The 18,156-nt window shown below is 39.1% G+C and overlaps 2 protein-coding genes across 2 annotated transcripts in view; both read right to left on the bottom strand.

Moving 5' to 3' along the window:
* The window catches only part of arap1 (ArfGAP with RhoGAP domain, ankyrin repeat and PH domain 1), an 82,124-nt gene extending 80,997 nt beyond the window's left edge, over nucleotides 1–1,127 (bottom strand). Inside the window, exon 1 of the mRNA XM_015386180.1 lies at nucleotides 998–1,127. The gene's annotated coding sequence lies outside the window, so the exon portion shown is untranslated. The remainder of the gene's footprint in view (nucleotides 1–997) is intronic.
* A 6,451-nt stretch (nucleotides 1,128–7,578) lies between these two features.
* The window catches only part of stard10 (StAR related lipid transfer domain containing 10), a 33,148-nt gene continuing 22,570 nt past the window's right edge, over nucleotides 7,579–18,156 (bottom strand). Inside the window, exons 3-7 of the mRNA XM_015386183.1 lie at nucleotides 15,828–15,975; nucleotides 15,605–15,708; nucleotides 10,284–10,401; nucleotides 9,769–9,821; nucleotides 7,579–8,950 (exon numbers count right to left, since the gene is read on the bottom strand). Coding sequence (XP_015241669.1) covers nucleotides 8,744–8,950; nucleotides 9,769–9,821; nucleotides 10,284–10,401; nucleotides 15,605–15,708; nucleotides 15,828–15,975 — 630 coding nt within the window. The 3' untranslated portion in view covers nucleotides 7,579–8,743. The remainder of the gene's footprint in view (nucleotides 8,951–9,768; nucleotides 9,822–10,283; nucleotides 10,402–15,604; nucleotides 15,709–15,827; nucleotides 15,976–18,156) is intronic.

Genomic DNA, 18,156 nt, shown 5'->3' with positions numbered 1-18,156 from the left:
CACAATCATTCTGCATAAAATTAATATTTACAAGTACTAATATCTACATAAATATATTACTTAAGTTTTTTTTTATCAAAATAGTTATGCATCTATGATTTAACTGAAAACTCTTAATTGACTTGCAGAGACACATAATTCTCTCTTTACCCCATAAAACACAAAATATAGTTCTGAAAAGTGCAGGAATTATGTACCTATCATATTTAATGTTACTATATTGATGTGCATAATTAAGCACAGTGCTTTTTGTTGTCAAGTAAGTGTTAATATATGAGAAATGTAAATGTTTTAAATATTCAACATGAGAGTTTACTGCTGCCACCGTCTGTATTAGAGGGAAAAAAATTGGTAGGGGTGGCGAATGTTTGGCTAAGGGTGGCCATGGCCACCCCTGGCCCCCCATCTAGCTCCGCCCCTGGTTATGGGGTGAATTATTCAGAGCTGGAGATGAAAGCTTATAAATTATAACCCATCTTCGAACACACACACGCGCACACACACACACACACACACAAAATGTGTAATCGCTCCAATAGAACTTTTAAAAGTAAGAGCTAAACCGTCCACGCAATCAGATTAGGAATCCTGAATTCCTCTGGGGATATTCAGCCCCGGTCACAGAGGCAGAAATACATAAAACAGGGGAGAACAGCCTGTTGCCTCCAGCAGCCCAAAACAAATCTTTTTTGGGTCAATAAAAGAGGGATAGTGTTTCTCCATCTGCCTTTATTAAGAGTTCATTGAAAGCAGAACTTAAAAGAGCTGATTAAATGATTCGTGTGAGTTTTCTGCATAAAGTTCACCGCTAACGGCTCAGTCAGCCGTTCAGTGCCCCCAGGGTTACCTAGGCAACCGTGGATTTTTTTTAAACTGGAAACCGCTCCGCTTTTATCACACCTTTGTGGGGTTATTTTATAAAGAAAACAGCTCAATTTAAGAAACTTTTTCATAAAGAAAAACACAAAGAGCCCATCAATTATTGTTATCATCTTACCGTTTGAAGCGTTAACAGGTGTTTCCACTCTGTAATCTTATTGTGTTCTTTTGTCCTCCTCGGAATGGACTCAGCAGCCCCAAACAGTTCCTAACATTTTTCTCCCAGCGGAGCAGCAGCTCAGGCGACAGAACCACAGCGGTCTGACGGTAAGCTGCAGATACGGAAGTGTTCCACTTCCGGCCAGACCTTTCACAATAAGAGTGTCAGGTTTTGTTCTCCAGGTTTATAACTTTATTTTTTTGACTTTTCCATTGCAGTTCATGCCAAGTATCAAAAACCTCTTGCGGTAAAAAGTATCAAACTTCCGTAAATTAATCATGTGACTGTTAGAAAACTTTGACGGCCCAGAGTATTGTCATCTTTTACTAGAAATATTGTTTTACATAACCGGGAAGTCCAAAACACAATGCTATTTATAGCTATAAAAAACAATAAACTGCGGGCAACAAACTATGTCAAAACTGGTTGTCATTATATATGCCATCTACATTATATCTGGATTTAAAGAGGTACAACTAAATCTGGAATAAAAAAAAAATCAACCATAGAATATGTGTAATTTATTTTACCCAGGTCTAAATCATAAGTACCATACAGTGAAAACCACATGTTCACAGAGTGATGAAAGAATATACTTTCCTCATACTCTTGCAAAAAGTAAGACTTCTGCAGTTTTCATGACCAACTTGCTAAAAGTCAGATTACTTAATTATCTTTGCTTTGTTTCTTGCTTTCTTTAAATTCTGTATTTTACACAAAATTTATTTTAAAAAAATTGGCATGGTTTCTTTTTAAGCTGCATAACTGCGATTTGAATATTTTAGGTATCCTTCTAAAAGCTTTTCTCAGAAGCAGTAATTTCCATGCATTCCTCCTGACTACTTCAAAATCAATACATAGGTGACACCAAATTATTAAAGAAAGTCCCTCATAACTTCTCGTAATAATGCCTAGGATGCTTTATTTTATGCCAGAACCAATGTAAATCAATGACACAGTGAAGCCTCCTGCTTTTTCACTGTTTCTTTGTGACTACTGGCGTAATTAATCTCTTAATCATCCCTTTCAGATGCATGCTGCCTTGCTAAATTCAGTCGAAACCTTCCAATTTATCTGAGCCAGATTGAGATGGTAGCAGTCTCAGCAGAGTTATCTAATGTTCCCTCTATCAAAAAAAAACCCTCCTCCAGCTTCTCTTGGGAAAGTCAGAGGCACTTCCAGGCATGTTAAGGGACATTTTGCCTCCAGCATGTCCTAGATTGGCCCTTGGGCCCCTTCTTGGTCATACATGTCTAGAACACTCCAGGTGGGAAGCATCTAGGGAACATCCAAAACAGCTGGTCAGGCCACCTCAGATGATTCCTCCTGACATGGGGATGAAGCAGCCCTACTCTAACCTCTCCAGCATGACCAATCTCCTTACCTTATCTTTATGGCAGTGTCTGCCCCCCCTGCTGGTGAGGCTTATTTGAGCTGCTTGTTAATGGGATCTTGTTCTTCAAGTATTGACCCAGATTTTATCACCATAGGTAAGGGTAGGAACATAGACGGTTTGGTTTAATAACAGCTTTGCCCTTTGGCTCTGCTGTCTCTTCTCCTCAATAGTCTGGTGCAGCATTCACATTACAGCGGCAGCTAGTCCTCTACTCAGTTCTCCCCTCACTTGTAAACAGGACCCTGAGATACTTGAACCCCACCACTTAAGGTACAAACTGTCCTCTGACCGGAAGAGGTCACCATTTTCTTTCTAGCCCACAGAACCACTTTATCCATAAAAAGCAGGGATACTGGTCCCCAAACCAGCCTCTCTCCTGCCTTGGACTGTGCTTAGAAGATCTTTCCATCAAAATAATGAACAGGATGTGTGACAAAGGTAATGTCTGCTGGAGTCTAAAATACTCTGTGCTGGCATGAAAATACGACTTCTGCTCTGCTTGTTCAGAGACCAGATGGCCTTACATTTGTATTCCTGGAGCGCCCCTTACAGGACAACACAAGGAAAATGGTAGAATGCCTTCCCCAGGTCCAATCTGGGTGTCCTACCCCTGATGCCTATGCAAAGTTAAAGATGTTTGTCAACGAGGGCAAATCTCATGGATGAGTGGAGGCTTTGTGGGAGTGGTGGCCTTAGGGGGAGTGGCAGCCTAGTGTTTAGGGTATAGAGTTTGGTATTCTGAGGTTCTTAGTTCGAGCCCCACTCCCAAAGACTGCCACTTTGGGGGATCTGAGCAAGACCCTTAACCCCACACTGCTCCCCAGGTGCCCCACAATGGCAGCCAACTGCTCCCCAAGGGGATGAGGTAAATCCAGAGTTAAAATTATCTAATGTGAAATCAATAAAGTTCAACTATTATTATCATCCCCTAAGCCTTGCTAATATGGAGCTTTTGGACCACCTTGGTGACTTCATCCTTGCAGATGGACAATTCTGACTGAGAACTCAGTTTCTGCTTCCACCAAGGAAGGATTGACGGTCAGGTTAAGGAGATCCTTAAAGTATTCCTTCGACTGTTCATTGCTGTCCACATTCAAGGCCAGCAGCTCCCCACCTCCACTGTAAACACTGTTAGCTGAGCACTATTTCCCCCTCTGAAGGTGCTTTAAGGCTGACCTATAGTCCTTTTCTATGACCTCTGGGAACTTCCGACAGGCCCAAACTTCTTTCTCTGTAACCACCTGGTGCTTTACTGTAACCGATTGCTGCCTCAGGAGTCAACTAAGCAAGACAGAACTCCTTGTTCAGCTTGATGGCATACCTTACTGCCGGCATCCATCACTAGGTTTGGGGATTGCAGGTGCAACAGGCTTTGTAGACCTTACAGCCACAGTTAAGAGCATGCACTGAGAATAAGTGCAGTAAGCATGGTCCACTTAGACTATATGTCCACAGTTGCCCTCAGAATCCAAGAAAAGCTTTCCTGGATCGTGGTGTGAATATCTCCCTGACCGAAGACTCACACAGACATTCACCGAGGACCCTTGCTCTTTTTTTGGGCCTCCCAAGTCTGTCTGACTCCCTCATCTTCCTGCATATCCAACTCAACACCGGGTAGTGGTTGTTGGACAGCTCCACCCCTCTTTTGATCAGAGTCCACCCAAAGATCAGAAGATATCTCTTCCACAGAGCCCTACCTCAATTTGAAGGGATGTGACAGTGTCATCCACTGTAATGAAATGGTTGAGCTTGTGGCTCCACCTGCAGGCAGTGGATCCACTGAGTGCATTTCCTTGTGCCTCTTGTTTTAGCTTGCCCAGCCAGGATTAGCCCAACTACCAGATACTCGCTGACAAACTCAAACTGGAGGCTTGGCTCAAGGGTGAGGTCCCAGCTCCATCCATATACATTAACCCTATAGATTAAGAAATGGATGACGTTGAGGTTTACTACATATAAAAGTAGACAAAATACTTTTGACAATACATTGTTTATGCTGCAGGGGAGTAAAAAAAGAAATACTAACAACATTATATAAACATATTCAACTAAAACACCACTTCAACAATTTTTCAATGAAAAACCCACACACCATGTAAAGCAATGTCATTAATTTGTTTCGTGTTAGATCACTATAAAGTAGTACAGGAAGGGGGTTGCAGATATGATCACCGTTAGTCATGCACTGAAAAAAAAAAAGCCTTAGGCCCACATGATATCGTAAATGCTGTCCCTGCATATCACCCTCTACCATTCCTGCTGTGAAACGGTAGTGGTTGAGGGGTCATACTATGGGGATGCTTTAAACTGCATAAGACTATAGATCATTGCACATGTTTACCTTTCAACACATCAACAACTTGTTTGGGTAATTATTTAAATCTAAGCTGCTTTATTATAGAGGCCTAGCAAAAGTCCAGTCCTGAGTCAATTTGAGATTATTAGCAAATATTGAAAATGGCTTCCCAGAGATGCTCCTCATATAATTTGTTCTGTCAGGTTAGATGGAGGCTTTGAGGACCCAAATGCAGAGATGAGTAGGCAGATTTGAGTTTTGCTGATTTAATTAAGGACTACAGGCAACTAAGGCAAAAAAAATCCAGAAACAAATGCTGAAATACTGAAAACCAAACAAAATCCAATAACGTCAAGGAAGGTACACCTGAGGAGCAAGAGGTAAGGAAGCAACAAATAACAAGAAACCAGCAAATAGGAACTGCAAAGGTGATGTATATATGGGAAAAAAGAGCAAAGGATGGGCTAATGAGCTGATATATCTCTATATGTATCTCTGCTCCTTTCTGTATGTCGGCTTCTGTCTCCTTGAACCCCAGTTGGCCTCGGCAGATGGCCGCTCACACTGAGCCTGGTTCTGCTGGAGGTTTCTTCCTGTTAAAAGGGAGTTTTTCCTCTCCAATGTCGCTACAAGCATGCTTGTGAGGGATTGCCTTCGAGTCAATGAGTCGATGCAATCAACTGGTTTTCCTTAGATAAAAAACTTTGAATCAATTTGACTGTATGATCTGGTGAACTGTAAATGGCCTTGAGATGACGTGTTGTGAATTGGCGCTATAGAAATAAACTGAATTGAATATGGAACAGAATAGGACAACTAGGAGGGAGCCAAGGAGAAGGAACAGGCACAAGGGGGCAACAGAGAGTAACTAAAGAAATACCAATCTGACAGAAAACAACTACAGAGAGCAGAACCCTGAGATATGATAGCTTAAGCTATAAGATGAATGAACAGGAATGCTCTCAAGATGTGTAAATCTGTTAAAGGTGTACCTCATCATTTCTGGATAACAATATTTACTAAAGGAATGAGATGTATTAAAAAAAACCCTTCTACTTTTATTTATGAAAATATTTCAAACCAGTTTTCAGCTTGACAATTTTGTGCTACTTTGTGTTGACCTTCATAAAGATATGAATACAAAAAACTGTACAATGAAGACAAATAAGTGAGGCAGCCAGTTTTCTGCTTGTTGTAGAGCCCCACTGGAACCAGAAGAGGGCAACCACTTACTGTCAGATGTTTCTGCATACTTAAAAAAAAGCAAGCATTCAATTATTCTCAGGAACCACAGGGCATTTTGCATGAACAGTATCACATTATTGAAGGGGATTCCTTTGATTCCATTAAATGTAAGTCCTCTATCTAAAATAAGAAGACAGCTAGAGAGATGCTTAAAACCTTAAAAAAAGATCAACTAAAATTATTTATTACTATTGTACAAATGCATTGAACAAACTCTTTTCCCTCACAGCTCTTCCATACAGTAGTTAAAGCTTTGTATTCTCTATAATTGACACCCAAAATTTCACAATTAAGGACCGTGTCAGTCAGGATATTTTCAAGTAAAAGATGCTTTTCCTCCTTTGGTCTGAATGAACTACACAGATACACCAGGATAAGTCTGTGATTAGACAGCGGTTACTCATTTTATCTGGAACCTACAGGGAAACTGACATGATCAGAAGTGGCTAGGAAGAAGGGAAGGAAGAAAGGAAGGAAGGGAACAGGTGGCCAAATGTGAACAGCAACATTGAAAGAGCAATGCAACAAGACTGGAGACAAATGGAAGAAAGGTGAAAAGATTAGACAAGCACAAGATGCAATAGATGAGCAAGACAAGATCTTAATAGAGCCAAGATAAGACAGGAGGAGATTAAATGAGGGAGAACAAATGGCTGTGATTAAGAATAAAAAGAAAATAACCAGAGTGGGAGAGGAGACGGATGAGAGCTTGCAGTAATAGAAAAAGAAAGGAGACAATGAGGAGCAGAAAGAGGGGCGATCAAGAGTGGGAGAAGAGACGAGGAGGTGGGCTGCCGATGACTCATCACCAGGCTAACATCCCCAGTGGGATGGGTAGCTGTGGGGGTGGCAGTGTGACACACACAGGGTTTTCTGGCCGTCACGCTGCTTCTATGTCTCCTCCTGCTGCGGAGGCGGTTGGAAGACAATACGGGGATACCACTGAGATGTAAGAGATCACAGTCGACCAGTGGCAAACGGTGCCCCTGACATAAATATGCACATAGTAATGGTAGAGCAGGAAGCCTGAGTAAGAAGGAGCAGAGTACAGCTCTGGCAAACACTCCCCTTCTTCATTCATACTTTATAAGATGGTGCATATGCAAAGAGGGGTAAAAATATAAGAGGAAGAAGAGAGGGAGACTTAAAAAAAGAAACAGGCTTGACACCTCAAACAGGGTTTTTCTTTGCTCTTCCTCCCACTGCTTAAACAGCTTTAGTATACAACCATATCTGAGCTGCTTCTGCTCAGTATATGCATGCAGAGAGCCAAGCTGATCATTGTCAACTGTCATGCACAGCACAGTGATCCAATCATAGATCACACAAGATCTCTTTGGTGCTGAGTCCATCTCAGAGTTGCCATGCCAACAGATTGGGGAGGGGGATCCTAAGTATGATCTAGGCCACTGCACACAAACACCTCAAATTCATAGATGCATGCAATCAAAGGAGCACGCATGCATAAAGTCTCCCATTGTAAAAAAAAAAAACTGTTTATTGGGAGCAGCTGCATGTGATTGTGTTTATTGTGGGGATCATCGCACTGCAGTTTTTAAAAAACCTGCACAATTGAGATAAAAAGACACATAAAAGATAAACTCAGAAAACCAGTGAAATGATGGAAACCTTTGTAGGAATCTGTATTTATTTAAAGTCTACATACATTCAGACATCTCCCAAATAGAGAAGTTGTCATTGCATGGATGTAAATCTGCATTCGCCTTTGTGAACAAAAAGAGGATGAAGTTTGGTTTGTGGATTCCAGCTGCCTTCTGCGCACCTGCATACTTATGTGCTTAGAAATTGTCACAGAGACGTAAAGATTGAGAAAAATATATGTCTGACTGCAGTGGTGCAGCATGTTGGGATTCATTCATCTGGAGTCTAAACAGGTTTAGAGATTAAGTAGATAAATGTAGAAACATTGGATTTTATTCATGTAGGTCATGTGTCGAAGAAATGTGCATGTTGTCATTGGTTAGTTAATGGTTTAATAACGTATAGTGTCTTGCAAAATTATTTATGTATTTTGTCTCATTTCAACCACAAACTTTAAAGCATTTCATTTGGGTTTTGTAGCAGACCAACAGGAAGTGTTGCACAATTTTTAATTAGAAGGGAAATGATAAATGTTCACATTTTAGTTTAGAAAAAAAATCTTGGGTCGCATTAAGCCATCTTTACTGATTCCCCTAACCAAATATCCAGTGATACATATAAACTTTAGATATCAAATTAAAAAGGCCCACCTAAAATTTTTTAAATCTTTTGCATTCAAAAATATTTACTTTGTGTTACTGTATCACATAAAAGTCTAATAAAACAATGAATTGTGTGGTTGTAAGCAGACAAAGGTTTGTGTGAAATGGGATTCAAAAAATAGCTTTTGCAAGGGACTATATGCATGTTTGAAACTGCATCTGAAAATAACATCCCTTTAGAAAATAAGAAAACAAACTTTACAGCTACCTTGAATACATCAAATGTTAGTTTATTTACTTCTATTGGTATCGTTTAAATCCCCCGTTTGTGTGGGGAAGTACCTGCATCAGAGTTCATACAACTTGTAAGTAAATATGTGATCGAGTTGGTAAAGTTCTTCTCTGTGCATAAATGCCTTCATGTTCTAATTGAAATGTTTGCATAATGCAGTTCATGAATATACAAATGTACAGACAGAATCACATATACATACATGTAATGATGGGATGTTTATTAAGCATTTATGTATCCCTGCATTGCTGTTGGTATGAACATGTTTGGTTTAGTCGCTGTCTTCTCTTTCCTGGGTCTCGGCCAAGGAGCTCTCGTCGAAATTCTCCAGGCTCTCTGCGCGCTGAATGCTAAGCTCGGAAAGTGGAATTGTGGGTAACGTGGTCTGTTCGGGGTACAGCCAGGGTTTGAAGTTGGGGCTGTGTCTCTGCTTCCACTCTGCGTACTTCAGACAGGCTTTGCTGATTTTTTTCATCGCCTATGTAGAGGACAGAAAATAAAAAGGAAGCAAGTTAAGTTTGTTAGCGTTTATGCTTCAGTTTTTGTTGTCTTCTAAAATTTTACAATAAAAATTTCTAATCACTTTTCATAATAACTTAGACTCTGTGTAAGCTGTAAAACTGAAGCTGTTAAGTCTGTCTGAAATCTTTTAGTAAAGAGCGCTTCAGTGATGGAGGAGGTGCAGATGAGCCGGAGAGAGCTCCTGAAAGGAGTCAAATTCCCAATTTTTATATGGATGAAAGACCTCCAAGGTGCCATGCACCCTTTATATGCATCTCTGCTCCTACACAACCAAAGCAAAGGCCTGAATTACACCCTCCTCCTCAGTCTGCAATCAAGTTCTCCATTTGAATTAGGTGTGTTGAGGCATAAGCATCTAAAAGGTGCAGAACACTCAACCTTGAATACTTGTGGAATTTATCCATCAAGTATCTTTACACATTCAGGAGCTTTTTCCCATTTAAAAAAGATTCTGAAGTTATCAGCTAAAATATGAAGATTCGTCTTCATATTTTAAAACTCTTTACTGATGAAAGCAGCACTAAGCCTTTCAAGGCCACTTTCTGCACAGTCTTTGCTTCCTTTCGACACACATTTTAAATCACCCCAAACGGTGAAAAACGAAGCCAACCTACATTTCAGAAATGATCTAGACAGAATGTCCTTTTTAATTCGCATTTAATTCCCAGTGTGACAGCTTGTGTGCTGTGAGGGTACGGTCAAGACTACGCATAACGGCATGGAAAAAAAACACAAAAGACACACAGGATCTGTGGTAATATGTGCAAAACTTACACGGGGAGCCAGGAAGTGAGAGGACTTGTTGACAACCCACTTGGGTAATGAACCTGTAAAAAATAAAAATAAAAAAAATAAGGAGGGAGAGGGAAAAGGCTGAATTCAACAAGGAAGAGGATGACGAGGGCCTCTGGGGCATGAAAGAGGGATTTTAGATTTGCTTTTATTACATTACGCATCAAATACATCAAAGGGAGGCTTAGCAACTTGGTACCTGCACAAACACACTAAAGATAGGTCATCCCTGAGAATACAAAATAACTATTAGATCAAAATATCTGAACAGAGAAACAGCAGGACATAAAAACAGAAGGATCAAACCACTGAATGTCTGTGATATGGTTACCAGGACGACTCATTTTAACATAAAGGTAGATAAATGAATAATTTATGCAGAATGCATTAAGCACCTGGAAGAGGGAGCCTCTATATTTCCATCCTTATGTGCTGCATGTGCACACTATTTTGCAATGTTGTTTGTTGCATTGCTGCAGAATGTGTGTATTATTTACCTCGCGGATCTACCTGCGCCATGTAAGTGAGGGTACAGTTGCTTGGTCCCTGGCTCTGAATCATGTAGCCCGTCTGAATGGAGACTGCCCGCACCATGTCCTTTTTAGGTGGGTATTTCTGTGGAGACAACAATACCAGTGGGTGTAGAAAAAAATGCACAAAAAACTGGAGGATATAATTTACATTATCTATGAATCTAATGTGTCATCTTAAGTAATTTCCATATAATTAATGCACACGTGTATAAGAAAATAAAAGGTTTTTTAGACAAAGAATAAGGTGTCAAATGTTTGCAGCAAATGCATCAAAATCCTTTTCTTTAATTGATTCTAAATCAAAGGAACCACTTTAAGCTACACACACTGCATTGTGCTGTATAATTTTGCTGCTAACTTCTCAGGCCACAAAGCTGAGACAATTATTCATTTTAATAGCATACAGAACTGGTTAGCCAGCACTAACTGCAACAGGATCGCTGCAGAGCACTAAAACAGCACACAGAGCAGCAGGGAGCTGGAAACAGTTAGAGGAACTTTACATCAACGCTTTATCTTTCTTTCCTGCCATCTGATGCTTATTTTTGGAGTCCGTCTACTCTGCTAACAGGTTACAGTGAGGGTTTTCTTCTGGGAGAACCTTGGCAGTTCTGTTTATGAATCATCTGCAGGATGCTCACAAGTCAAGTAGCAGTATGTTCTGAGCTAATGGACTTTTAGGCTAAACTGCACTAAATGTGATGAATTTCTATGACATCCAGCACATGAGGAAACATCTTGGGCAGCTGATAGTCACATTTATTTTTGAAAACAGCTTTTTTTCTTTTGCCAAGAAAAAAAGAAAAATAAGTTCTCTCTGTTGACAAGAGAGAGATCTTACATCTAGAATCCTTTGATGACAGGTGAAAGCAAAGGAAAATAGAAAAACGTAGAAGATCATACAACAATTTAACAACCCAGAAAAATTAAACAAAGCCAAAACTGAAGACTTTTTAAATGTTTTTTGAAAACAAAAACATTTATCTCTATGTGCTGCTGAATGCCGAACAAAAACAAAGCTGAGGTCTAAAGTGGGATTCAAAGAAAAAACTAGATCATTTAAAAATCAGCCTTTTTACTGCACAGAAATGAATCTACAAGAGGAGATTTTAAATCAGCTGCAAAAATGCTAAGGTTCATTCTTAAAGAAGTCCGTAGGATGCTAAAAAGAGTCTTCAACACTGGAGAGTTTTATGGAAGGTATGTGAGGAGGACGCCTTCTAAGACAAAGAGTAAGTCTTTGTCTTAAAAGAAAACCTGTACTAGTGGGCCTGAATCTGTAGTCATTCAGTCTGACAGACTGCCGGTTTAGACCTCCCAGAGATCACTTCAGAAAGTGGCAACGTGTCAAATTGTCTGATATTTTCTAGGAAACTAGCTGTGCGACCTCTGCATGTCAGATTTTGTCCTTTTCTGCCATGACAGGCAGTTTGAAAATTGTACTCGACATTTTTCTCACAGTTGGGTTTCATTGCTCCCAAACCCAAATTCAATGCCTGACATGCTTTGGTCAAAAAACAACAGGAAACCATCACAAAACCAAGAACATGCATCCTCTTCATATTTCCATTTCCTCTTTAGCAGACTAAGAGGAGGCCTCAGAAACAAACTAACTTTCTCTCCATTCTACAAGATTCTGGTCCAGATTGTCAAAGCCGTGTCAAAACACTGAGATTACTATTAAAGATGAGAACCAACGCATCACATGTTGCAGTAAAATACCTGGCTGCTCTGCAAGCCAACCCTCTGATTTATTCAGGATTTTGAAGCAAACAGAGAACTTATCCATTAACCATTTAATGAAAAGATTAATTTCCTTTAAGGGTATGTTAAACGGCAAAGAATAAAAATATATATCTTTCTTGGAAAACGAACACTATTCTAAATTAGTTGTTAAATGCTATATAAATTAAGGTCACCGCAAGTTATTACTTGTATTTTAGAGGAGTCGCTGCGACGTCAAAGCTGAGAGGAAACAAAGATGAAAGAGGACGATTCTTTTCTAATGGGAATAAAAGTAATCCACTTTAACTCCAAAAACCTAACCTCCATCTTTGTCTAATTTAATTTTCCCTACTTTATCTCTTCTATATGCTTTAAACATACTAGGCTCAAATTTAGCTTTTTTAATCTACTGCATATTGATGTACTTATTAATTAAAGTAAATGACAGGCCGTACAGTGGAAAGTCTAAAGTTCAGCTGATAAGCAACACTGACCTTGGCAAATCCCACAGACCAAACATGCATGCATGGACACTGAGTCCATTATGTCTGTAAACTCTAATTGAGGCAGGAATGCGGAAGGCCAGGCGGAAGTCCATAGTTACCAGTCACATGAAATGACTTATCCTTCAGTAAACTTTGTTTTATTAAGGGAAACTGGGAATGAGACAGAGAGAGAAGAGAGGAGGGAAGCAGACGGGGAATTTCATTTAGAAAGAAATGAAGAAATGCTTTAAATGTTTTAGGTTTTTAGAAAATGTAATTTCTTTCATATAATATAGAGCACAAAATCGAGTCTGCTCTCATTTCTTTCATATTTGACTGCAGCAGCCAAACATCCACTTTGAAGTGATCTTGATCTATGGTTCTTCAGCGTTTTGAAGGTTTTCCAACAAACTTAATTTATGAGCGAGACACAGTAAATATTTTTAAAAACCTAATTGCCGACTTTTGCGACTGAAGTAAGATCCTATAACTTTGATAAACCAAATAAATACATTTTTGCTAACAGCATGCAAAACTGTGTGATTAATGCCTGTCCATCTGTATGAGGCTGCTTTAAACCAACAAACATTGTATCGCCAGTGCTGTCTTAAAGCCAAATACCAGGCCGTCTACAAAGGGAAAAGCATTTGTTAAACCCCCACACTGACTTTTGATTTATTCTGGCATCAAATAAAGCTTGAGGGCTCTGTGTTTAACTATGCTAACTTCACAGCAAATATCATATTTTAAGCTAGACAGAATAAGAAGTAAATAAATATAAAAACTGGACCCATTTCATTAACTGCCTCTCTTAATACTTATAGAAATCCCCTCGCCAGTGCAAAAAAATTCCTGGAAAGCTAACAAACATAAGAAGGTCCTGTGTTAGTTTTTTTTTAAACATAACATTATGACTGCAGACGGGTGGCATGAACACAGCTAATCACCTCTTGACAATGTGAATTGCTAATGGGTGGGATATCTTTTCTCAAAGCTTGAGTTCAAAGCAGATGGCATGGGCGCATCATTTGAGTGAGCCTGACAAGGACCAGGGTCAGATCAATGGCGTAACTATCGGTAAGCAGAGACTGCAGTTGCTTAGAGGCCCCCGACCTCTTAGGGGCCCCGTCACTGACACCTGGTTGGCCCCCTACTCCATTCTGGACTAGGACATCTCTTTGCAGGTGTAATGGTGCGAAAAATTAATCTTAAACCCACCTGTTACAAGTTTGACTGACCAGACCGTATTTATACCCCAACACATGCCAGATTTTAACATGATGGTGAGCCGTTTAAACACGACACCGACAGCAAAGCAGACAGTGGTACTTTTAATTACTATGTTAACAACTGTGTATAGTTCATTAGACGGTTTGTATAAAAATACACTCATATAATATGTTTCAAACCGCAATAAAGATGTTAAAAGAACGATGTATTTGAGTATTTTATTTTTTTACTCTACGACTTGGAATTATGGGTAATCCAGAGTGTCGATTCAAACCGTACCCGTTACGTACAATGTGTTAGCAACGATGGATACCAAAAATAGGTACTTAAGCGGATTCCAGAAAAGAAAAAGCAAAAAAGAGCTGCTGGAAGAACAGAAAAAACTATGGGGCCCACCCAGATAATGTTCCTTACAGGCCTATTGTTGTGTCATTACGCCATTGGGTCAGACCATCTCATAAACAAGCTGTCTTAGTCAGTTAATATACATGGGAACCAGTGTGAGTCAACCCATCGGGTTAGCTACTTCTGGATCTACTCATTGCAGAAAATAAAGGGATGGTAGGAAAGAAGTCAGAAAAAAACAATACGACAAAGTTTGTTGCCATCGGTACAACCAAAGACCAATCTGTTACTCTGCTGAAGTAATCAATGATGCATATTTGATCAACTGATTGAGATTTCAATATTGTTTTATTTACACAGACATGGATTCAGAATGCACTTTATGCATTTTATTACGCGTTTTATTTATGCGTTTTATTTTAGTATTTTCTTAATAGAAAATAGAAACACTCAAACTCCTTCAGTTTTTTTATAGCTCCTATTTAGCTGTGCTGCATGACAGGGCAGCGTCGACTTCTCTGCTGTGCTTTAGAGGAGAGGATTTGTGATTAACAATAGAGGGCATAACCAAAAAGTTTACATTTAATCCCAACCTACAGGAGTCCTTGGTGCCATATGCCACAGCATACTTTCAGCAATCAAGTGAAGACTGATCAGGTCAGGGTCACTTTGATACAAGATAGGGGATCAGAGACACATGTCAAAGTAAAAATAACCTGAAATCAAACCCAACTCACCTCAAGAAATACTAACGACAGCTTTTGTGAACAATATGAGGAAAATCTTATTCTTTAAATCATACATCTCACTGCTTGTCCAGGTTTCTTAAAAGGTTCAAACAACAAGGTTTTTAAATTTGTTAAAACAGCCTTGGGGGAGATTAGGAGATATTTAGGTCCCCAGCCCAACACACACATACACACAGGCACACAAACAAGATCCCTCATTCCCATATTGGAGAAGCTGCCAATTTATCAGGTTTTTGTCCCGAGTCCAATTTGTTACTCACATGGTCCTGTTCTTTAATCACCATATTTGTTCTACTACCACTTGACAATTAAATTGGTCAAGTTCTTAGAAAGTATGTTTAGTAGCTCAGCTGCACCAGATTAATGATCTTATAGTGAAACTGAAGCAGTGCTGGCAAACCTATTGTAAAAGCATCAAGGGGCGGATAGTGCTGTCTAAATGGACGGGTGCCAAACACTCTCCTCTTCCTGGGTAGACTGCTCCTCCATAAGATAAGTGGAATCTTAAATGGCTAGTGAAAGCTTTGCATCACCTCCTCTCTATATAAAGGCATTCAGAGCCTTTACTAAAGTGGACTGAAATTCATTTCGGCTGAGCCAACAAGCTCCTATTTTGTTTCATTTCTTTCACACTGATGCATTAGCATTCTATTTTTCCACACAACAAAAAGCATTATAGAGTGGATGAATGGGTAGGACCAGAGCAAGTGTACAACGTATACTGTAGGTTTTTCTGCGCTAATATACTCACGGAATGCTTAACAGAGTAATTCATGATGATGTAATCCTTCCCTATCGGCAGCCAGGAACGAAGTGTGATGACGTCCCGGTTCCGGAGAGGTTTGGGACACTTCCCTTTAAGAGCAATAGAGTAAAACAAGCCATTGTGAGCACAATAAGCATTTCATGTGACCACTTCCTCTCACTCACACATGTACATACAAACAATGCTGAGAAGTAAAAGTGCAACGTACATGAGTAGTATCCGACGTCTGCATTCACCGTGAGCTTCCCGATATCAAAGGTCTCGATGACATTTGAGTCCCACTTTTTTCTGTATTCAATGTCATGGAGAACATCGTACATCGTGTCTGCAGCCACATCCTTACATACCATGCGACACTGAAAGAAAGAGAAAAATCATTAGAGACCAATATGAAACCACACAGAGGTGCTGGAGCTAAATAATACTAATCAGTGTCGTTTCACAGTGCCTTGAAATGTTTTTAGAATGTGAATAGAATGTAATATGATTAAAAAACAGAAAGTACTGCATAACAGTAAAGTAAATATGTGTGATGGGTATCGGCTGGCTGTGACCCAGGGGGCACTAGGGAGGGAGGCCTAAGACAAATTAGGAAACAAAAAAAAACATGTGCAAGAAAACTTGCAAAAAAAAAGTTTTTCTTCATCATCATGAAATATAGTTACTAATAACCTATAACTTGTAATAAAAAACATGAGGATTTTAAATCTATGAATCATGAGTCTCTTCCTCTGTATAAGTATAAAAGAAAGGACTATCACATCTTGGCTGATGATAAGTAGAAATAGATCAATTCCTCTGCCAACTGATATTAGCATTTTTTTTTTTATTGTATTGGACATTATGTGCACTTGTAAGCGCATTCAGCAGCCATGCCTTAAGATCATGAGTGCATGCATTGCCAATCCCCTGCATTTGCTAGAAATTGTTAATGTTTTGTATGTTAAAATATATTTTTTTTATTTTTTTAAATAAATTGAGACCTGCATAAAATTTGTTGTTATCATGGCATCATTTTTAATCATGGAAATTTAGGAGAAAAAAACAATATCGGCTGCAAAAACAGCTGCAAAACACTAAAAACACATTTGGGAGATTTTATTTCTTCTGCTCTGATCTTAACATTTTGTTGATAAGTTTGTATTTCAGCAGAAATAGAATCTCTTAATATCCACCTCATTTGGGAAATTCTCGCCTATTTTGCATACCCAAATGGAAAAGCAAAGAACTGTAAGCCCAAATTACATGTGTGATACATTATTTGAAAGCCAACACCTTCTAGTTACATGAAACTTGGGTGAGGAAAACAGCCCAAGCTGCATCAGTTCAAACATGACTCGACATTTGTTTTTTTTATTCTTGAAAATAAAAGGTCTTTTTTGAACAGCAGTAATAAAGACATGCTTGCTTCTTCTGGCTGCTTTGTCATGGTACATTTTGACATGTTGCTAAATCTTCTCAAAACCTGGTGGGTTTTGGCAGGGTAATACAAATTTAAAAACATGCAGGTTAATATTCTTGTTCTAAACAAACATAATCATAATTGAACAGGAATAAGAATATGAAACATTCAAAAAGTTTATTTTTATTTAGATAATTTGTAGCATCGTCTGTTAATTTGCAAATAGGGTCCTCAGCTAGAAGCTAATGCTGTTTAAGGGTTGGATTTGCAGCACGGAAAAGTTTAGGAAGCCCTGCCTTAGATTACCTTCCTCCTGGTGAAACATGTTGGTGGAAGTCTCTTGTTGTGAAAATCTTTTTTCTTTTTTTTTTTTTTTCTCCACAGGGACAGAGAATCTGGGTGGAATTAATCAGAAAAAAAGAGAGGACTATATAGAGGGAGAACATAAAGGGAAAACGATGCAGACACTGTAAAAAGGAGATGAGATTAGGATAGGAGATCCACCTTCCAGCATAGGAACAATAAAGACACAGCTGGAGCTAAACCTAGATTGATTTACTTTATGGGTCAGCAATCTTTACAAACAAAAGACTACTGTATAAAGTTTACCTAAAGCCCTAAAACCTTCATGAGGCTTAAACAAAGCTTATCATCCCTATAAATATCCTTATACATAAGACCTGTTGGTTTAATAGTTAAAGATTAACAATGTTATGGTATTAGCTTATCTGTGGCTATTTTAGTGAATTAAATATTTTTTTATAAAGCATTTAGTATGCAGCCAAATGATAATGGTGAGGAAAAAGAAGAGCCCAGTGGTGTTCTTAGGCCAAATATTTATTCACATATTAAATGAGAAGCAAAACGCAACTTGTTTCAGTGGAGCTGCAGGTTGCAGACCCCTGATCTAGAAGAGGGAACCTAGGATCCACTTTAAAACACCTTCATTCCTAATAATTGTTCAATCAAAATCAGTTGTTTCTATTCAAGAAAATATCATCATAAAAAAAAAAAAAAAAAATTAATACAGGGGCTGTACCAGTTCTACGGGGGCACGGTCCCCTAGTGGCCCCTGTCTAGAAACCCCCATGGAAGGGCCCAGCATACAATTAGTGCCATTCTACTGTGGAAATCC

The sequence above is a fragment of the Cyprinodon variegatus genome, unplaced genomic scaffold (genome assembly GCF_000732505.1).
Source record: "Cyprinodon variegatus isolate N-32 unplaced genomic scaffold, C_variegatus-1.0 Scaffold358, whole genome shotgun sequence".
NCBI classification, from domain to species: domain Eukaryota; kingdom Metazoa; phylum Chordata; class Actinopteri; order Cyprinodontiformes; family Cyprinodontidae; genus Cyprinodon; species Cyprinodon variegatus.
The sequence above is the reverse complement of the archived record's forward strand: the minus strand, read 5'-3'. Positions and strand labels throughout refer to the sequence as shown.